The sequence below is a fragment of the Canis lupus genome, chromosome 9 (genome assembly GCF_011100685.1).
Source record: "Canis lupus familiaris isolate Mischka breed German Shepherd chromosome 9, alternate assembly UU_Cfam_GSD_1.0, whole genome shotgun sequence".
Taxonomy (NCBI): Eukaryota; Metazoa; Chordata; class Mammalia; order Carnivora; family Canidae; genus Canis; species Canis lupus.
The window spans coordinates 53,037,079-53,058,809 of record NC_049230.1 but is presented as its reverse complement, the minus strand read 5'-3'; the positions used below and the strand labels follow the sequence as shown (position 1 = coordinate 53,058,809).

General features: G+C 54.6%; 1 protein-coding gene and 1 long non-coding RNA gene across 8 annotated transcripts in view; one reads left to right on the top strand and one right to left on the bottom strand.

The window, feature by feature from the left end:
• LOC119873356 overlaps positions 1-1,361 on the bottom strand; it is an 8,237-nt gene extending 6,876 nt beyond the window's left edge. The window contains exons 1-2 of the long non-coding RNA XR_005364893.1: positions 706-1,361; positions 106-588 (exon numbers count right to left, since the gene is read on the bottom strand). This is a non-coding gene — a long non-coding RNA (uncharacterized LOC119873356). The remainder of the gene's footprint in view (positions 1-105; positions 589-705) is intronic.
• AIF1L (allograft inflammatory factor 1 like) overlaps positions 1-21,731 on the top strand; it is a 22,055-nt gene extending 324 nt beyond the window's left edge. Inside the window, exons 1-7 of one of the 7 annotated variants that reach the window (XM_038549014.1) lie at positions 509-1,027; positions 11,029-11,095; positions 12,856-12,979; positions 13,591-13,632; positions 14,397-14,420; positions 16,101-16,263; positions 18,884-21,731. In XM_038549014.1, coding sequence (XP_038404942.1) covers positions 12,880-12,979; positions 13,591-13,632; positions 14,397-14,420; positions 16,101-16,263; positions 18,884-18,971 — 417 coding nt within the window. In that variant the 5' untranslated portion in view covers positions 509-1,027; positions 11,029-11,095; positions 12,856-12,879 and the 3' untranslated portion in view covers positions 18,972-21,731. Of the gene's footprint in view, positions 1-508; positions 1,028-4,556; positions 4,706-11,028; positions 11,096-11,402; positions 12,526-12,855; positions 12,980-13,590; positions 13,633-14,396; positions 14,421-16,100; positions 16,264-18,883 lie in introns of those variants that run through there. The other 6 variants (XM_038549013.1, XM_038549012.1, XM_038549010.1 and 3 more) reach the window with 6 other exon arrangements.

Genomic DNA, 21,731 nt, shown 5'->3' with positions numbered 1-21,731 from the left:
TGCCCCCTCCTCTTCCTCCGCTCTGGGCGCCCCGCAGTTCCCTCCCTCGGCCCCTGCCCCCGAGCCTCGGATTCCGGGTACGTCCCCGCCACCCCCTCCACCTACCTCGGCTCCCGCGGCTCCCGCGGCTCCCGCGGCTCGGGTTGCAAGTGGTTACTCTTAGCCTGGGGAGGTGGGGCTCGCCCGGGCGCTTTGATGCCGCCGGCCCGGGCCTCCCCGGAAGCCCGCCTGGGACCAGCTGCCAGGATGGGCTCAGGGAGGGACCTCCGGGGTCTCTGAGCGGTCCGGGGAGTACAGCGGTGGAGGGGAAGGAGGCCCAGAGAGGCAAGGTGGCTGCCCCGAGATGGCCCAGAAGTCCAGGTGGGGCTGGGTCCAGGCTGCAGGTAGGCGCTCCCTGCCCCATCGAAGAGCCAAGCGTGCACCCCAGCCCACCCCACTAACTCTTTCTCACTCCTGCCTTTAGGAAAAGTTCTCTGAGAGACCTGATGCTTTTCTTGTTGGACCTCGTGGGTTTTCTTTATAGAAATCCTGCCGTTGCCAGGCACACCATGGGAGCTCCACGAACGTTTGCTTAACAACCAGTGAATTCTAGAAGATAAGGAAAAGTGTCAGGGCCTCCCTAGGTTGGCCAAAGCTCAAAGGCAGCACAGCCCGAGCTTTGGGGATCTGTGAAATCAGGGCTCAGGCCTGGCCTCCATCAGGTACCTGCTCTGTGGTCTTGAGCAAAGACTCTCCAAACAAAGTCGGGGTCACCATGAGGGCCCACCAGGGGAAGGCATGTAGTGTGCATGCTCCAACGCCTGGTGGGACGATGACTTCTGTGGATGGTGCTGGAATGATTTCCTAAGGTAGACATCTCCCAGATTCCCTCCAAACAGGCTGCAGAGGCTTGCCCACTGAAACAGGGCTGGGCGTTCCGCCTGCTGGCTCCCCCAGCTGCTGGGCACCCGAGGCCCAAGCCCAGCTCAGAGTCCCCAGATTGGGAGCTGGTGACGGTCACCAGAGTCATGGTCAAAGTTGTGTGGAGGTAGGTCCATGGACTGCAGTATTTTGTAGTACTACTTCTTGCCAGGGCTCTGCAATCTTGATTCCCTCTTTGATTTTTCTGGAGAGTCTGGAACTCGGTAGCCTATCTGATTTCATCCTGCCGGCTGTAGGAATCAAACACAGGACTCTGGGGACCTTGGGTCCCTCCAAGTAAACTCCGGCCTCCCTGTGCCATCATCACCCTGCCTCTTGGTGCCATCTCGAGCACATGGACGTGTGGCTGGGGCTCTCAGGGGTCCGGGCTGCTGGACTCCCTCCCAGTTTACTCTGCAGCCAGCCCGCCCTTGGTCTTGGCTGCTCCTGCCCTCTGGACAGAAGCCTGCAACCCTGACCTCATACAGCCCCCTGGGCCACTCAACAGGGCGGGTTCCAAGCTGGCTGAATCCACCCACAGCCAGCAGGCCCCTGAGCCAGAGACAGCTGGAGATGGGGGAGAGGTGGCAACAGAGTCAGGCAGACCAGAGTCGCTGAGAATGTGTGGGACTTTCCGTGCCTGTTCTGCCCTTGGTGGGGGGGGGGGGGCAAATCAGGGCAATGGGGAGGGGTAAGCCTCTGGGTTGTTTGGGAGGTGGACTGGCATGGCTCAGAAGGGGGAGAGCCTGTGGCTCCCAGGGGCTGACCTGGACAGCACTAGGGCTGGAGAAAGTGAGTGAGGAGGGGCCATCTGTCGCTGCCTTGGGACCCCAAAGCTCAGAGAGGGCAGGCAGCTGGCTAAGGCCACACAGAAGCTGGTGACAGAGCTTGCAGTCCAGTGTCCTTTCCCTCCCTGCCCAGAAGCTACTATGGGTCTGGCCACGGGAATCCAAGCAGCTGTCGGGCTGCTGGATCAAACCAGAGGAAGGGGACTCCAGGAGCAAACCAGAAGTTTGACCTGCTCCCCACACCCCACAGGAGGTCAGGGTACTCCCCTCCCCACATAGTGTGGAGTCCCGAGTGGGGGTGAAGGGGCTCGCTGGCTCTATGACCTTGGGCACGTCACTCGAGATAATGGTAGTTTGGTTGCTGTGATTTTGCAGGGAGATAATCTATGTAAAGCACATACCTGTCATGATTGTTGTCTTCGGTTTTGTTTGGTGCTTGAAGACGCAGGGAGTGGAAACCCAGGGGCAAGGTCTGAGACAAGCCTCAGCCTATACTGGCTGCTCTGCCCGGGTCAGACCCTTTCATGTGCAGAACCTCAGTCTTCCCTGCCTGAAATGGGAGTAGCGATCCCTGCTTTGTTCCGAGTACCTGTGACAGTCAGTGGTGATGAGTAGACAGGGGGTCCTTGCATACTCAGGGAGTCACTGCTTGACAGTCTGAGTCCACTTCACCTATGACTGGGACCACAGCAGGAGTTTCCCGAGGTGGGTGGATTCTTTTTTTTTTTTTTTTTTTTTTAAGATTTTATTTATTTATTCATGAGAGACACAGGCAGAGGGAGAAACAGGTTCCATGCAGGGAGTCCGATGTGGGACTTGATCCTGGGACCCTGGGACCACGTCCTGAGCTGAAGGCAGACACTCAACTGCTAAGCCCCCCAGGCATCCTGGGTGGGTAGATTCTAGAAGGAACCAGGTTGGCAGCCCAGATCTGCCTTTCTTTGGAGTGCAGCTTCACTGCCCCTTTGGAGCAGAGCTTCTGGGGGGCCGGGCGGAACAGTTTCCCAGTGGCCCTGTGGGAGCAGGAATGCCTTGGAAGATGGGGCTTCTTGACGCCCTGGCTGTGTGTGCTTGAGTACCTCTGAGGCTGCTGCCTGGGGCCAAGCCCAGCCTGGCTGGCAGCTGTGGGGGCTTCTCTGGGCCAACATCCCAGTTCCCTCCAGGGCCTCCCCACCAACCCGGGGGCCAGGCAAGCTTCCAGGGGGTAGCAGGGCAGCTCAGTCTTGGCTACTGTTGTTATAAGGGTCAGGAGTAAAATTAGAAGGGAGTCTTGGGTGGACCTGGAGGTCTTGGGGAGCTGCGTGGAAGTGCACTTTTTTTTTTTTTTTTGGTTTCGCTCTAGTTTTTGTGATCATTTTCTGAGCGCTCGGCATGTGCCAGGCAGCATGCCAGGACTACTTCGGGAATTACCTCGTGGAGCACTCACTCTAATCCCTTGAGTGTCTATTCCCATTTTACAGAAAACAAGACTCAGAGGGGCTGAGTAAACTGCCTGAAGCCAGCCTGTTTGTCCCTGCCATGTGTGTATTGCATGTACCTGTGCATTGTGTGCGTGTGTACAAGGATGTGAGTGTTCTCTGAAGTACTCAAGCGGGCAGGACCTGCACGTGCCTCCTACTCCCCCCCACATAGCTGACATTCCCTGAGCTTTTGCAGCATGGCAGGTGACCCCGGGCCTGGCCTTATATGGCAACAGGACAAATTCTCTCCAGCTTCCCACAGAGGCAGAGAGAAGCAACGGGACTGGGTGGGTGCCCCTCAGAGTGCCCTTACCCTTGGGACTGAGTGGGAGGAGCCCAGAGGATGACGAGGGCTGCATCTCGAACCAGCCAGAGGCCAGGAGCTTTGACGAATAATGTGGGACGTGCCTTTGCTCAGTGCGCAGTGCTTGACATGCATCATCTCCGTGACTCCTCTGGATGGAATGCTTGATTAGATAGATGTGCAGGAGGAACTGTGAACATCCCCATGGGACACGGTTTACTCAGGCCTACATTTTAGAGATGAGGAAACAGCTCAGTGAAGTCACCTGCCCAAGGTCACCCAGCCAGGAAATGGCAGAGCCAGGATTCTAACACCACGCGGTCCCTGTGGCCTGCCCGGGATGCTGTCCGCCAGGGGTGGCCACGGCCTAGCTGTAACACAGAGCCTCTCTTACTCATGTGATAAGGATCTCTGGCTACTGTCCTGCCTTCCCAGCCCTCCTGGGTCGAGCGAAGGGCACTCAGCATTCCCCAAGCGTTTAGGGGCCTAAGGATTATTTCAGAGCCCACACGCCATCTATACTGGCAAGAGCTGGACAGGGTAGGCAGGGGGTCTGTGCCCTGGTGTTACATGTCCCTGGCCCTCCCCCAGCGATAGGGGACCTCTGAGACCTGACCCAGGCACTGGGCAGGTATGTCTCTTTGCCTGTGTACTGGCAGTGCCACCCTGTCCTTGCCCAGGTGAGTGTGCCTGGCTGGCATCGCTGGGCACCCATCTCTCTTGCTCTTCCTTAATATATTATAAGGGAGATGCTGATAAGCAGCCACGTGAGCCTCCGAGGATTCAGTGTCCCCATAGTTGGTCTCGACCTTGGTGTGGCCGTGTCACAGGAAGCCGGGGATGGAATTTCTGTAGAGTCTGCTTCATCTGTGAAGTCTGTGGGGTGTTTTTCTTCAGCTGCCCCAACTGCTGGCAAGGATGCTGTATCCAGAAGAGGCCCCAGAGCTGCTGTGGGGAATGTGAGCCTGCTGTCCTTGTGGGTGCACATTACAGGCTCCTGCCACGCTAGGCACCAGGCCGGACATGGCCCTGGCCCTGGCCCTTTAAGAGCCTGTGAATTGCGTCAGAGGCATCTCGGCCCTGGGCCCTATGGTGCTTCCTGTCCTTGGGGGTTTTGCCCAGGGCTTCAGCCACCAGCTCCTTGGATGGCCTCCAAGATGGTGATATCTGCCCGCCCCAAAATTCTGCTGCAGCTAATACATAAAGACAAGCCCAGAGGGCCAGGAGCAAGCATCCGGGAGCAGGTGCTAGAGGTACCAGCCCAGAAAGAGAGTTAAGTAGAGGGTGGGGGAGGGGAGAGCAGGCAGGTGGCAGGGATCTGGAAGCCGGGACCCGGCAGGGGCTGCCAACATCTGCTGGTTTTGGAAACGTTCCTTTCTGGGCATCAGTGCGTGTAGATGGGGCTCCCAGGCGTGGGGGTAGATTCAGATGTTCATCAGAGGTCCTAGAGGTCCTAGAGAGACTATAGTGAGCAGGTGTGGCTGTGGCGCTGTCCCCTGGGGCTGAGACAGAGCACTCTGTCCCGTATGGATGGTCCATTACTGCCAAGTCCGCCAGGTATCCAAGGACAAATCAAAGCTTGCGCTGCAGAGGGATGCAAAGGGCCAAGGCTTGCCAGGAGGACTGTGTGGCACAATGTGGGACAGGGAGTTTTGGGTAGGTCTCTGCCCTTCCCCTGCTCATGCTTCTCTCTTGACATGGCTTGAGTTTGGGGGATCCCGACATATAATAAGAACAGCTGACACTGGGTAAGCGTACTGGGAGCCAGGCCCTCCCTGTGCAGTTAGCTCCTTTAATCCTTACACCGACCCAATGAGGAGGTTGATCACATTTTACAGATGAGAGAGCTGAGGCCCAGAGTGGCAGAGCAAGTTGCCCAGGGTCCCAGAGCTAGTAAGTGCTGGAGCTGGGATTTGAACCCAGGCAGTTCGATTCAACCTCCCTCCCCAAGCTCTTTGCCCTGCACACCCTGCACCTCGGGAGTCTAGGTGGGTCTCCTGACCACAGTGGCTGGAGGCAAGTCTTTCCCTTCTGAAGCCTCAGTTTCCCCAGTTGTGGAATAAAGAGGACAAGCTGGATGCCCTGAGGAGTCCCCTCTAGGTTCTGTGCCTGAATGGACCTTGCCCGTGGTCTGGTGTGAGGACTGACTGGCTCACAGCTTCCTGCCTTGGACCCCAGACTCCTGCCCACTTGTGGATTCTGGCTTTTTGCCAGGGACTCATCAGGCCATTTCAGGGTGCCATCAGAGCCCAGCCCTCCCTCCCTCCCTTCCCCAAGCATCCCTCATACCTGGAGGCCCTGACAGCAGATTCTGCAGCTGGGAAAACTTGTCTTTTGGGGCCGTGAGTTGGAGTGGGAGAGGGGCCTGGCAGAGGGGCCTGGTGGTGGTGTCATGTATCCACACACCCTCCTCATCCCCCTAGAGGGCTTAGAGTAGTTCCCCAGGGTCTGGAATAACCTTCTGCAGCTCCCCACGAGGAAACATAACTCTAGGTATTGACTTTCTTTACCCAGAAACCTGTGGCCAGGCCACCCTCTTCTCATCTGGGGACAGGGGAGGAGCTGGGATGGTCAAGGGAAGTAGACTTTGCTTGCATTGTTAAAACTTTGTATCGTTGGGCGAGTTGAGCAACATCTCTGGGCCTCAGTTGTCCTATCTGTCCAATGGGAAGACCCGGAAAGGGGAAGGAGAAATCACAACCAGCCTAAGTCAGACGACAGGATTTGCTTCCGAATCTGTTTAATAGCTGATGACGGTCTGGATGATGAGCTGGCGGCGGGGGGGGGGGGGGGGGGGGGGGGGGGGGGGGGGGGGGTAAGTGCATTCCACACACATATAGATGAGAAGGTCACTAACAAATAGCTAACATTTATTTAGTATTAGGTGCCAGGCACTGTACGAGCACTTCACATGCATTTGCTTACGTCCTGCAATTCTCAGACCACACCTATGAGATATTTTTGTCCTTTCCACAAATGAGAGCACCCAGGCACAGACGAATGAAGTAATTTTCAAACAGCTACTAAATGGTTTGATCCCAGACATCTGGCTCCAGCCCACCCTCTTTTTGTCCCTTGTGCTTTTGTTCCAAACATCTGTGGTGGCTTCTGTCTCTTTCTCCTCTGCCTGGGGACCCAGAGTCAGGGCAGCTGGGGGTCCTGCAGTGTGGACACACAGGCAGGGTACCTGCCCACTGGGCAGGGAGTGCCCCAAGGCTGGGCAAGGATACAGGGTGGGTGGTAGGGAGAGGACGCCTAGAAGCGGGAAGGCTATGGGCTGTGCATGAGCAGGAACCAAGAATCCAAAGCGTGGAGCTGGGCTGGGGGCTGGGAGCCCCGCCAATGGAACTCCTGCTCTGGGTTCCACCTTCCTCCTCCCTGGCACCCGGCCAACAGCCTGGCCTGCACAGCTGTCCCAAGCTTGGGCTGAGCAAGGGTTGCCCACACACGCATGGACAGGTCAGCTGCCTCTCCCAGCCCCGGCCACCCTGTGGCTCAAGCACGTGTCATCTTGGGCTCTAAGGAGAAATGCGATTCCCACCTCTGATCTCCTGCAGTTTGTATCGTGCACAGATGCGTTTGTAAAGCTGCCCTGCCACGTCAGGGCTGAGAGTGGAGAAAGTGATTTTGGGCTGGATGCCAGGCTTCTCCATTCACTTGACAGATGTTTACTGAGCACCTACTATATGCTGGGCACTGCTGGGTGCTAGGCATCAGTGGGCCTGGAGACAGTAAACACATCCTCCTGGCACCTACAGCCAAAGCTTTGCTTCCTCCCAGCTTCCTTCCAACAACCACTACCTTGGGGCACTTTGATTCCTCAGCTCTGTGCAGGGAAGGAGCCCAGGCGGTCTCTGCTGTGGACTTTCTTTCTATTTTCTATATTTTTTTAGGATTTTATTTATTTATTCATGAGAGACGCAGAGAGAGAGAGGCAGAGGCAGAGGGCTCCCCAGGGGGAGCCTGATGCGGGACTCGATCCCAGGACTCCGGGATCATGACCTGAGCCAAAGGCAGACACTCAACCACTGAGCCACCCAGGTGTCCCACTGTGGACTTTCATCCCAGCTCAGTCACTTGCCAGCTATGCTGCTTTGAGCAAGTTCTTTATCCTCTCCGGGTCTCAATTCATTCACTCAGCTTGCAAATATTTACTGAGCACCTACTATGTGCAGCCTACACTGTGGCAGGGCAGACAGACAATGGACAGTGCCCTTAATAAGCATCACATTGTAAATTGTGTTCGGAAGTGATTCATCCTGTGGGTAAAAGGAGATGCGAGGCAAGTAAACGGGGGTTGGGAGTGGAGTGGGTGGGGTGGATGGGGTTTGCCTCCTTGAGAAGGTGATGGTTGAGCCAGTGCATGAAGATGGTGAGGGAGGGAGCCGTTCAGGTGTTGGAGGTGGTGAGCGCTGCAGGCAGGGGGCACAGCTAAGCAAAGGTCCCCAGGTGGGAGCAAGCCTGGCATGGGGGAGGCACAGAGAGGAGGCACTCACTCTATAGTGGTGGGGGTGGGTGGAGGGCAAAAACCAATAAAACACAAGTTAGGTGGTTGGTAGCACTAAGGAGAAAACAGTCTCCATCAGAGCGAAGACCGTCCCCATGGCTCCCCTAGGGGTACTGTCCCTGCCAGCTGGGGGTCAGCCCTGTGAAAGGGAATCACCGCCTGGTTGTCGTGTGTCCATCTGTGCATGATTTGCCTCCAGGACTGGGGGCCATGCCTGACCCCTTGAGCCCAACTTCCCTAGATCCCTGGAGGGGTTGGTATGCGCTGTGGGACAGGCTCCAGCTGGTGCGGGATTTCTGGTTAGAGGGAATGTGGGAGCTGGGAGGGCCCCCAGGTCTCTTGCCAGAGGTTCCCAGATGTTGGGCCTTGCCCGTGGCCTTGTGCCTCCCTGAGAAGGTTTTCCGGCTCCTGAAATGGGAAAGCGGAGGGAATACGGGGGTAATGCAGTGAACCGAACATAGGCTAAATGGATTCCATTTAGAAATTATGAACTTTCCAATTTTATGGAATGTCCTTTATTTAAAAAATATTTCATTTATTTATGAGAAAGAGAGTGTAGAGGGAGGGGAGGGGACAAACAGACGCGGTACTGAGCACAGAGCCCATCACAGGGCTCGATCCTGCGACCCTGAGATCATGACCTGAGCCGAGACCAAGAATCGCACGTTCAACCAACTGTGCCACCCTGGCACCCCCAAAATGTCCCTTTCTGAACTCATGGCAACCGGCATTGGTGATTGTTTAGAGTCTCTACTTGGCAAAATAAACCCTTGGCAGCCCTATGTTAGCACCTCCCTCTATTTTCTACTGTTTTGGGAAATGTTTGCTTCTACATTATCTCAAAGTTTGGGAACTAGTGACCTATTTGTCCCTCTGCTGTGCAGATAATAGGACCTGTGACCCCGGGAGGTGCCTGTTGCTTTTGGTCACAGACAAGAGTTAATTGTCCTACTTTTGGTCCGAGGAAAAGAGCTATGAGAGGGAGCCAAGAGGAAGAGAAGAAGAGAACTCCTGGCTGCAGGAGACAGTTCCAGCTCCGGCTAAGCGGGGGCAGGACCGTGCGTGGCACCTGCTACTGAGGGCCAATGCGAAGCTGTGGCCGATCCACACCATGGGCACTGGGCTGCCCTCTGCCAGGTTGCTGGAGGCAGGGACCAAGCCTACTCTTGCCAGCTGCAGGGACTTCAGACACGTCATTTAACCTCCCTGAACCTACTGTTCCCACCTTGAGACCCTCAGAGAGCTCAGTGCCCTCCCAAAGCCGAAATCCTGCACCAGCCAGAGCCTGTCCGCAATATATACTGACCCCTCTGGGGAATCCGGGCGAGTGAGGCTCAAGGGGGTAGAGCAGAGCCCCAGAACCAATGAGGGGAGCCACATGGGCAGATGGGCATCTCTGTCGAAGGGGTGGGTTAATGTGGAGGAACTCGAACCCTTGAGCGGATTGATTCTGCCTCACGTTTCGTCATACCCGTTGCTTCTTGGACGCTGATGGAGAAGTTTGGCACTAGGTGATTACAATGGGTTATCCCCGTTGAGGGGCAGGGGCCTGAGGAGATGGGCACCCTTGCGCCCATTTCGCAGCTAGTAAGGAGGGGACCGAGACCCCAACCCAGAGCACTTTGGTCATCAGTTGGTGGAATATGGCAGCAGGAATTTAGAAACAGATTGAGGGATGGATCCAAATAACATTTGATATCATTTTAAACACGGGCTTCCTGGAATTTTTATGGTAAGGACCTTATTTCCCTGGTCTCACCTGCTCCCTTGGTGCCTGGAATGAGCAGTGTCCCCTGTGGCCCCTCAAGAACTGTTGAAGGAGGGGGCAGTGCCATGTCCGGTCTGCTCAGTAATGAGGAAAGGGAGGTTCAGGGGAGAGAGGGGACTTGCGGAGTCCGGTGCTAGGACAGAACGTGTCCTCTGCTCTCCCATCTGAATACAGGCTCTAGGGCTGCTGGAAGGTTAGCAACAAGGTGAGCAAGCTACCTGGCACTGTGCCCAGCATAACAGGTACTTACTAATTAGTGGTGTTATGTTTTGAATGCCTGCTATCTGTCCGTCTTTAAACATTGGCATTAAGGATGCGGGGTCTATAGGAGACAGAGCTCAGGTGAAGCTCTGCCTGTGTGAGCCTCAGTTTCCTCATCGGTAAGACGGGAGTAGTATACTAGCTACTGGGACGCCTGGATGGCTCAGGGGTTGAACGTCTGCCTTCTGCCCAGGGCATGATCCCGGAGTCCTTGCATGGAGCCTGCTTCCCTCTCTGCCTGTGTCTTTGCCTCTCTCTCTGTGTCTCTCATGAATGGATAGATAAGATCTTTAAAAAAAAAAAAAAAAAACTAGCTACCTTTGGGGCCCACTGGGAGAGCCTAAGAGATCATGCAGGTTGGTGTTTCACTCTGGAGGCTGTGTTCCTCCCCTCCCCCACACATCTGGTTCTGAAAGGCATCGTTTGAGGGGAAGGTGGCCCTGTTTTACAGGTGAGGACACAGACGAGAGAGTAAGTGACCTCCCAAGTGATACACAATCATTTTCTGGCTACAACAGAGACTAATGCAATAGTTGCTGTTTATCGAGCGCTTGCTGTGTGCCAAGAGTTGTACATACACTCTCCTTGGATTCTCTTACAAACTTGAGAAGTTGCTATGATGATTATACCCATTTGTCGGATAAGGCAATAGAAGTACAGAGAGGAATTAATAAGCTGGGGTCACGTACTTAGGAAGTTAATGCTGGAAACAGGCAGCTTGGGTTTGGGGCTCGTGGCTTCATGGGTCTTGAAGCTGGGGTGCCCTGGGGGAGGAGGGTTATACTGTGAATTCAGAGGCTGGCTGAAGGTGTTTAGGGCAGAGGCTCCAGGCCCCACCCTGGGCTGCCGAGCATGGTTCCTGCCTTCGGGGTGGACTGCGGATCTACCTCTGAGGCTTGACAGGAGGCCAGGACAAACATGGGAGCCTCCTGCCCTGCCCGGCCACCTGGCATGGGAGCAGACACGGGGGCAGTGGGCGTATGTGTCAGTGAGTTCCGCCTGCTGGCCCGGTGCTCAGAACTGTCCTTTCACCTTCAAAGGAGTTTCTCTGTGACCAGAAGTACAGTGATGAAGAGAACCTGCCGGAAAAGCTCGCGGCCTTCAAAGGTAAGCTGGGGCTGTCTGCCTCTCCCTCCCGGGAGAGCTGGGCTGGCCCCTGGCACATAGGATCCCTTACCCCACAGGGCCAGCCCACGCCCCCTAATTTTTCCAGAATGCCCTCCTCCTGGGGGGGCTGTGAGAAGGGGTGCTGGCCGCCGGCACAGGCCCCTCCACCTGCCTCCATGCCACCCCAGGCCCCCCCTATGCCCGCAGGCCCAGCCCCTCACCCCCTACCCTGGCTGCCAGGCAGGCAGGGCTGAGGCTGGCTTGCGTCGGCTGCTGCCCAGGCCCTGCTCGCTCCCGGGGCCCCAGCACACAATCAGCCCTTTGTAGCAGCCCTGGCCTCTCCCCTCCACGGGGGAGCGGCTCAGGAGCCCCTGTGCAGAATGGATGTTTGTGTCGCCACAGTGGGGCAGGGGGCAGAGTTTCTGCCCATTGAATCCCAGCAGCACGGGATGAAAAGAAAACAGGGCCCAGGAGCCCGCGCGGGGAGGGGGCGGCATAAAGGTCCCTCTGTTCCGGGCCCTGGCGCTTGGTTCCCAGCCAGCAACTCGAAAGGAGAGGAGCCGTGCACATAAGGAGCAAGACAGACCCACCTTTCCTGCCTGGGAGATGCTCTCGGCGTGCAGGGAGCCCTGGCTGCTGGAGGATCTCGCCGAATACTGAGGTCACATTCCACCTCCCCCCCAAGTTTTGGCAATGGGGACATCCTTCCAGCTCCAAGGCAAAGAGCCTGCCAAGTGCTCCTCAAGCTGCTTGCAGGACACTGATGGCGAACCCTTTGTTGAACGTTGAACTTGTGGGAACTACTTCGAATGCCGTGTTGTGAACTTCCCAACTCATCCCAATTCAGCCAGGAGGGAGATGGGTGTGAGCTTTAATTTATAGTTGAAGACAGTCAGGATTAGAGAGGTGGGGTCACACAGCTCGCCGATGGCAGAGTTGAGGCTTGGGCACGTACTGATCTCTCTCCAAAGCCCCTGCGCTGAACCATTATGCAATGGGGCCATTTATGTGAGCAAAAAGAACTAGAGCAAAGACACCCCCGTCCCTGCCCCATTCCACCAGCCCGTCCTGCTGCCCAGAGGAGAGCCACTCGAGGGAGGAGTAGTCCATTCCCTTCTCTCTGGGATATCAAGGGGATCCTTCTCCAGGGGTGTCTCTGGGAGGAGGGACAGAGGTCTCCCCTCCTTGTCTTCGTTGGCACCTAGGATTGGGTCTGTAGGACTGGAACCACAGAATTACCTTGGAAGTGAAGAGACTAAAGATTTTCAAATCACTCACTCATTGGACCTCTAAATGAGCACTATGTGCTGACCCCACTGCAGGCCTGGAGGTGCGACAGGGCACACGCAGAGACGCCTGCCCAAAGGAGGTTGTGTGCTAGCAGGGGAGGAGTGGGGAAGAGAAAGGTACTGCAGAGCACACAGATGATGGTAGGTGCTCTGTGGGGGGTGGCAGTGCCCAACCAGCAAGGCTGGGGAGCCCTGAAGGTGGGGGCCGGGGCCCTGAAAATACCTGGGAGGAACATCCAGGCAGAGGGGCAGAGCACACCTCAGCAGGAGCGCAGCGGGGGTGAGAGTAGAGCAAGGGGCCGATGGGCCTGGAGTAGTAGGACCAGTGGGAATGGGAGCAGTGGTGAGAAAGGAAGAGGGAGCTTGGTAGGCTGGAGAGCAGGCCCTCGTAAAGGTCATGGGGAAGACCTTGGCTTTCTCATACTGGCTCTTCAGTGCAGAATAGACTTCGAGGGCCCTGCTTTTTTACAGCAGGGGTGACCTGCCCAGGGCCACATGCTGCCCTTGTCAGAGGATTCCAAGCTCATGGCTCTGCATATGTTCCCTCACTGTTGGAGATTCCCTGGATCCTTTGATCAGAGAGGCTTAACTCAAGGTCTGTAGGTGAACTTTTGGGGAGGGTCTGTGTCCCCCTGGACACTGTATGTGCCACTTTGGGTCAAGGGCAGGTCCACGGCATTTCTCTTGGGAGAGCATCATATTCTCAGGGGTGGCTGCAAACTCCCTCCCCCCCCCCCCAAATATTCAGGAACCACAGGGACTCCTTAAATCAGTGGTTCCCACACCTGGCCGCCCAGCCCATCAGAATCACCTGAGACACTCTAGAACATACCAGTTCTTGCCCCCACCTTCCCAAAGCCACTGCATATATATATCAGGGTCTGGGAATCTATTCTGGTCACTTCGTAGCCAATGTGATGCAGCCAGCTCATGCTGGTGAGGACCCAGGAGGAAGCAGCTGCCTTCCTCCGCAGAGAGAAGGGCCCCTCGTACTTTATTCTGTGGCACCTTTGGGAGAGGAGTGTAGGCAGGGTGAGCTCTTTCTCCAGATACAATGGCTGAGATGACAGGACTCATGTCAAGACCCCCAAGTAAGGTGAGGAAGATGGTGTGGGCTCCCTGAGGACCTGGCCAGTTGCCCTCAGGACATCTCTGGGACCCTGCAGGGGGTTGAGCTAATGCCAGTTTTTGCTCTGTGATTTCCAGAGAAGTACATGGAGTTTGACCTGAATAATGAGGGCGAGATTGGTAAGTGAGGCCTCGAGTGTGGGAGGGGAGGAGGGCGTTTGGTGGCTGGAGGGTATGAAGGTCCGGAGAGCCCCACTGACCCACCTGGGTGAGTGAGGGGCACATACCAAAGCTTCCCCAATGTGCCAGACCAGCGAGCTGTCCATCAGCCTGGCTGCCTTGGACCCTGGACCCACTGCCCCCAGACCCCTCTTCTCACTGGTTCCCTCCTACCCACCCCCCTGCACATGCCACAGCCTTCCACGCCAGGTGCCATGGGGACTCAGGATAGAGGGTGCCGTTCCGGCCTGGGGTCGGAGATGCTCAGGCTCCTGATGCACTGGTCCAGGGGGTTGGCAGTTCCTTTGTCCTTGCATTTGTACACTGTCCTGCATGGGACACGGTGCTTCTGTGAACGTAGTTTCCCCTCCTCCAATAGACCCTGATTGTATCGTGTGGTCCGGGCATGAGGGTGGGGGGGCGGGTGACAAGCGCCAGTCCCATGGCCCTTAGAGCCGAGACCATATTTTTTCTTTTTTAAGATTTTATTTCTTTATTCATGAGAGACACACAGAGAGAGGCAGAGACACAGGCAGAGGGAGAAGCAGGCTCCATACAGGGAGCCTGATGCAGGACTCGATCCCAGGACCCTGGGACCATGCCCTGAGCTGAAGGCAGACGCTCAACCACTGAGCCACCCAGGTGCCCCCCGAGACCATATCTTGACCTTCCTGAGTAATGCTATGACATGGTCAAGGCTGACTTGAATTATTCCCATTTTACAGATGAGGAAGCTGAGGCTCAGCAGGGTGCACTGACTTGCTCGGGGCTCATGGTGGTGAAGTGGCAGGCCCAGCGTCCAGATCCCAGCCTTTGGTTCCCAGACTGGCTCTCCCTCCTCTGTTTCGCCCTGAGCTCAGTATTGCTGCCGCTGCAGTGTTTCTACCCTTCCTCTGTCTTGTCTCCTTCTTCTCCTTTTAAAATACTTCTATCCTTGTTTTCCTTTCGGAAAAAAAAATGGGGCGTTATCAAATTAATACATTTTCATCATAAAAAATTTTGGAAAACACAATGAAGCACAAAGACAAAAACAAGTCACCCACAATAACTGCTCTAAATATTTTGGGTTGTATCCTTCCACCCTTTGTTCTAATCACAAATGCTGTTTTATGACCATTTTAGAACCTCTTTTAAATAATATATATATTGTGAGTGTCTTGCCATATGATTAACTTTTCTTTTGAGGTATAATTAATGGCTGCCTAATATTCCATCATGGGGCCAGACTGTGATTTATTCAGCCAGTGCCTTAGAATCGCCCATTTAGACAATTTCAATTTTAACTACTTTTGATAGTCTTGTGAAGAGCGTCTTTGTATATGAATCTTTGTCCACGATTATTTCTTTAGAGTAAATCTCAGGAATTAGACATTCTGGGTCAAAGACTTTTGAAGCATCTTGCCAAATTGCCTTCCAGAAAGGTCTTGCCAATTTAGAGTCTGGCCAGCAGCGTGTGGGAGACCTGTCACTTCTCCCCGCAGAGTGTTGCCTAGTTTCTTTGAAATGTCCTGGGCATCCTGTCACCTAGGGATCTGGCATCAGTCTGCCCACCCTGCTCTCGGGTGAGCTGTCCCGCCACACCCTGGGCCCTAAAATCGGCCCCCTATCCCGCCTCTCTCCCGCCATCCTTTGCCGACCCATTGTTCACAGAACAATCTGGAGGAAATTGCCTAAGATCTGGGCAGCCAGCAGGTCAGAGGCAGCAATTCTGTGGAGTGTTGTGGCTCTTTGGTGCCTCCCTTGTTTTTCTTGAATTTTGTTCCTTTGTTGGTTTTCCTGCTCTGCGGGATATTTTTGGCACCCTCACCCTGCCAGCGAGGCAGAACCCTAGGCCTGCTGGGTGGGAGTGGCAGGTGGAGAGAAGCTGCCACCCGGCACCCCGCGGAGTGACTTTTCATGCCGAGGGGTTGAGCTGACTCCCTGACCCCACCTTGCCGGGCAGTGACTTCCCGGGGAGCTGGAGCAGCAGGCACACAGCTCGCTGTAACCTCAGGGCACAGCAGGTGGAACAGAGTAAACAGTGGTGGCTCTGTTACTGAGCACCTGCTTTATGCCGGGTACTTCTTGCACACCACCCTTCCAAAAGATCCCGTCACCCCATGTTACCACTTCTGGGAGCAGTTTGGGAGCAGTTTCAGAGAGGTTAAGTAGTTTGCCCTCGGTCCCACAGCCGGGAAGAGCAGAGCTGGATTCCAACCCAAGTCCAAGTCTGTCTGACTCTAGGAGTCTGTGTCCCTAACCACTAGTATATACTACCTCTGAAGAGAGCAGGGAGGGTGTGATGGGCTCATCCCCCGCTGGAGGACAGAGGCAGTTGACCACAGTCCGCAGGGAGAGGCTGTCCTGCGGGGCTTCTTCCGGGCGTGGGTGCCAGGGGAGCTTGGCCCGCAGCCTGTCTCCACTTAACAGATCTGCTTTTCCTCTGGCAGACCTGATGTCTTTAAAGAGGATGATGGAGAAGCTTGGAGTCCCCAAGACCCACCTGGAGATGAAAAAGATGATCTCGGAGGTGACAGGTGGGGTCAGTGATACCATCTCCTACCGAGACTTTGTGAACATGATGCTGGGGAAGCGGTCGGCTGTCCTCAAGCTGTGAGTACCTCCTGCCTCTCCTGGGACCTCTGAAGGCAAAGTCATTGTGCGTGGAGAGGCCATTCCCTGGCCAGGAGGGAACGCCCTGTGTGGCCTGCGTGATGAGGGTCTTCATTTCTCTGAACCCAATTTTCTTGTCTGTCAAATGGTCACATTAATACATACCTCATAGGCAAAATTAGCCTGTAGCAGAACTTCTGGTAGAATCAGCACTCAGTAAGCAGAAGGATGGTGGTGATGATAAATCTGTGAGGGCACCTGGGTGGCTGGTGGTCAAGCGTCAGCCTTTGACTCAGTTCATGATCTCAGGGTCCTGGGATGGATGGAGCCCTGTGTCAGGCTCCCTGCTCAGCTCTCTCTCCCTCTGACCCTCCTTCCTGTTTGGGTGCGCTCTCTCTCTCATTCTGTGTCCCAAATAAATAAATAGGATCTTTAAAATAAATTTAATAAATAAAACACCTAAGGTTTAGTGCGTTTACAGTGTCAGGCACTGGCCTACCCAGTAACTCCTTAGATCTATCATTTATTAATTCAGCATATATTTACTGAGCACCAACTATGTGCCCAGAATTATTCTAGGTGCTGAGAACACATGAATTGCTGGCCTCATGGAGCTTACATTCTAGTGGCAAGAGACAGAGAAAAACAAAATCAAAACCCTAAAAGGCAAAAAAAAAAAAAAAAAAAACCCTAAAAGGCTAAAATGCCAGATTGCAATGGTGTGGTTCAAAGGAAAACAAAGTGAACAAGAGGAACAGGGAGGCATGGGATAGTGGGCAGAGAACATCTCACTGAGAAGGCAACACTTGACCAGAGCCCTGAGGGTGGGAGGTGTGAAGAGATGAGCCATGGAAAAGATCTGGGGAAAACCATTCTAGGCAGAGGAAGCAGCAAGTGCAAAGGCCCTGAGACAGACTGCTTGTATGCGCAAAGAAACAGCACGGAAGCTAGTGTGGCTGGCCATCAGTGAGTGCAGTGAGTGAAGGATGAGTTTGCAGAGTGACGTGGGGCCTCATAGGTCACAGTCCCACTTAGTATTTGGCACTAGTGTGAAGGGATGCCATTGGGTGACTCAAAGCTAGGGACTGATTTTTAAAAACCTCTGGCTGCAGCAGGGGTGAGAGTGGCAGCGAGGAGGCTCTGCAGACAAGAGATGAGGCCACTCGGCCTGGAGAAGCTGCAGTGAAGGTGGCAGAAGCCACTAGAATCAGGAATGATTGGGGAGACAGAGCTGGGAGGCTTGCTTCAATGCCCAGAGAGGGGGCGTGAAGGACAGCAAGGAGTCAGATGATCCTGATCTGTTTGGGGTCTGAATAACTGAGTGTAACTGAGTGATGTTCCGTTTGCTTTAGGGAAAGAGCAGGGGAGGGATTAAGAGTTGATTTTTTTAAAGATTTATTTATTCATGAGAGACACAGAGAGAGAGGCAGAGACACAGGCAGAGGGAGAAGCAGGCTCCATGCAGGGAGCCCGATGCGGGACTCGATCCCAGGACTCCAGGATCAGGTCCTGAGCCAAAGACAGACACTCAACCACTGAGCCACCCAGGTGTCCCAAGAGTTGAGTTTTTGATGGATTAAGTTGGAAGTGATCTTTAGACGTCCAAGGGGAGAGGCCATGGAGGGGGCTGGATGTGCAAATCAGCTCAGAGGTAAGCTGCTTGTGGACTGTCGCCCTTAGGGAGGGATTCCTAGCCAGGGGATGGAAAGCGCCCACCCAAGGAGTGCCTACAGAAGGAGTGGGGCACTGATACTTGCTACGGCTCCAGGGTGTTGGCACTTTGGGGATCCTTACTTCCCGATGGCAACACTGAGGATCAGGGGAGTTGAGTGTCTTTTCTTGAGTCACCAGCTGGGAAAGAGTAGGGCTGGGATTCACATCAGGCTGTTTCCCACGAGAGGTCCCATGCAGGACCCTTGTCTTCTACTTTCCAGATGCTACTTTCTTTGAGAGTGGGGGGTGGCAAGGGAGAGGGGAAGAGAGAGAGTCTTAAACAGGCTCCAGGCCCAGCATGGAGCCCGACACAGGCTCAGTCTCACGACCCTGAGATCATGACCTGAGCTGAATTCAAGAGTCGGATGCTTAACAGACTGAGCCACCCAGGCACCCCAGATGTTACTTTTAAAACCTTGGGAGGTTTTTGAAGATCTGAAAGGGTTTTGAGCAGAGCCGTGGCCCAGCCTAACTGCCTCCTTCAGGCAGCGTGGTTAGGGGAAAATGCATGGCCAAGAATACAGAGATCTTTTTTTTTTTTCTTTAAATATTTTATTTATTCATGAGAGGTACACAGAGAGAGGCAGAGACACAGAGGGAGAAGCAGGCTCCCTGTGGGGGGCCTGATGCAGGACTCGATCCCAGGACCTGGGATCATGACCTGAGCTGAAGGCAGACGCTCAACTACTGAGCCACCCAGGTGCCCCAAATACAGAGATCTTTGTACTCGGTTTTCTCTCCTGTGAAGTGGGACTAGCAGCCCCTTCCACACCAGAGAAGATCCCACTGGAGAATGGACGCAAGGACCCTCTAGCCGAGGACCTTGCAGACACTGGGATGATCTATCCCTGGATAAGGGAAGGAATCCTAATCCTGTTTGTTTTTTTTCCCTTCATCTCCAAACCAGAGTCATGATGTTTGAAGGAAAAGCCAACGAGAGCAGCCCCAAGCCAGTTGGCCCCCCTCCAGAGAGAGACATTGCCAGCTTGCCCTGAGGACCCCCGTCTGGACCTGCCCCCGTTCCTCCCTCCTGATCTTGCTGACCTTGATTCATTGTGATTTGTCTTATTTGTTTGGTCATCGTGCGTCTGTTTAGTTTTCAATCAGCAGAATCAGTGATCTCTTTGTAAAGCACAAATTTTCTGCCTTAAAGGGGCTCTGGGCCAGGGAATTCTGAGCCTTGGGGACCCTCCCTCTTTTCTCTTCCCTCTTTCCCCCTTCCCTGTACAGAAGGGCTGACGTCAAACCAAAAACTGAAGGGAGCAGCCAGGACGGGGAGGCTGGAAGATGGTGAGCCTCATGCTCGGCACTGGCACAGTCCGTCCTTCCAGGGTCCCCGAGCTAAGTCCAGGCTCGCTGGCCTGGCCCTGGTGAGAACCACAGCCCACTTGCAGAAGATCCTGGAATGGGAACTAGGGTTTCCTCTTGGGCTGTCTAGGGCGTGGCCACTCACCCTCCTCCCCCAGTCCCCACTTCTTATCCTCACGGAGGTGACAGAAGCAGAGGAGAGGGGCTTGGTAGTCTGAGCCATTCAGGAAGGTTCCAGAAGAAATCCTCTGGCTTTGGCTGCAGCCACATCTTTATAGGCAGCTCGGAGGGAAAGTGTAGCACCCCTGTCCTTTGCTGGGGCAGCAAAGGGCTTTGGGGGTAGAAGGGAGGCCAGGGGCCTTGGGAGGGGCATCTGTTTGGTCTGGTGCCACCTTTCGGGGTGGGGGGGATGCTGAGGATAACAGGATAAGAGAAGGAGGCATAGAATGCCCATGGCAAAAAGTCAGCACCACTAATTAGCCAAGAGCTGAGAAATAGGTTGCCTTTCCGACCCCAATCTGCTTGAAAGCTGACTGTGCCCCACCCCATTTGCCTTCCCATATTACTCCATTCATTTATTCATTCAGTCACTCACTCGCTCACTCAGTCATTCAACAGGTACTGACCACCTATTATAAGCTTTAAGTCCCCCCACTTTGTCCTGACATGTGCTTTGCCCTCTAACCCATCTCTCCATTTCCAATCACCTAAAACCTTGCCCTTGGGAATTGCATTGGGGTCCCTTATAGTGGACTCCCAAGGTTCGAGAGCCCTGATCCACTCTGTAGGTTAGCTGGACGGGTCCTCTTATTTCACAGGTGAGAAAACTGTAGTGCTCACAGGGATTAAGTGCCTTGCCAGGGGGTTAGTTGGGAGACGGAAATTTGGACTGGAACCCAGGGGTTCAGATGCCGTGCCCATGCCTCATCTCTGCTCTGGGCTGGCTCAGTGTTGAAAACGAGGGAAGGGACGGGGAGGGGTAATTCCTAGGTCGATACTTGGGGGAGGCCCTGGGCCAGGACTCACCCTTCCCAGGACCTCCACGTCAGCACCAGGGCTTGGGTAAGGGCCAGGCTGCCTCGGCCGTTCTGCCCTCCCTAGAGCTGCTCCGCCAGGCCACTTCCCAGGAACTCACACAGGAAGGTGTCACACTCAGCCCCTCCTTGGCTGAGCAGAGACCCCAGCCTTGGCCCCATCTGGTTCTGGTGTCCCTTACCCTGCCCACTCAGGACTTAGTTAGATGCGCTCATCCATTGATTATATTCATTAGGCTATGGGCCAAGAGCGAAGAACCAGGTAGTGAACTGGACAGACTCCTAGAGTTTTCATCTAGTGGGGGAAGTCAGAACCAGAGAACCACCAGTGAGATGAATGTTAAGAAAGAGGGGACTGCGGGGGTGACTGCACTGCAAGACTGAGCAAGAGTCTTGGAGAAGCCCTTGCCAAACATCTGGGTGCTGCTGGAGGTGGGAGTCAGTGTGGGCTCCCCGAGGCTCCTTAGTGACTCGTAATCAAGGGCCCAAGGAGTTGCCCTTGCAGCAGCTTGAGGAGTGAAGAAGGTAGGTGGATGAGGAAATGCCCAGGATTAATCGTGGATAATCCTGGTTAACCACCAGGTTAATCTGGTCTCAACCAGTTGAGAAACAAGATTATTTGGCTATGACTGGCTGATCTTTAGCCCAAGGAGCTGCTTCAAATGCACAAGCCTAGTTGAAGTTTAAACCCCAGCAAAACAGTTCTCCCTGTAAATGTAAAACTCACCCCACCACCCCCACTGTCTCCCTCTCCCCCCGGATCGTTAGAGAAACAACTGCCTGTCCCTACCCCTTCCCCCTGGCCTCCTTCTCTGGGACAGGCTGAGACCTTTGAGCAAGGTAATACCTTCCTTCACTATCCATTATAGTCCGTGTACCTGTTCCTCACTCAGGGATGAGGGCAGAAGCAACCGGGCTTGTTTCAGCAGGTCCCACAGTTAACAAGACTGTAGGAAGCCTTCTTTGAGGGAGGGACACGAGTGGGTGTGTCCCCAGCTGCTGGAGAGGGCAGGAAAGACCGTTCTCCATTGGATGAGGAGTGTCCTGGGAAACATCACCAGTTCCTCCACCATTTATTAGCACTCAATTCCTGGTGGGAGAGGGGCTTAAAAGTGGTCCCTGGAAAGGAGGGTCTGCATAGATTTCAGATCGTGGCTATCGGCTCTCGGACTTACTGCTCTGGCCAAGGGCTCAGCTTCTTAGAACTTCAGCTTGTCTTCTTTCTGAAAGAACCAAATCTGACTAACGCAACCAGCAACGCGGGGACCGTCAAGTATGGCTTTGTCCCTAGACTCAAAAGGAAGTTTGCCGGGCACGTTCAGGTGGATGAAGTATGTGAGCGTGTGTGTGCATGTGAGTGCATGTGGCACCGGGTGTCATCTCTACAGACTAGAAATAAAACAGACAAACTTA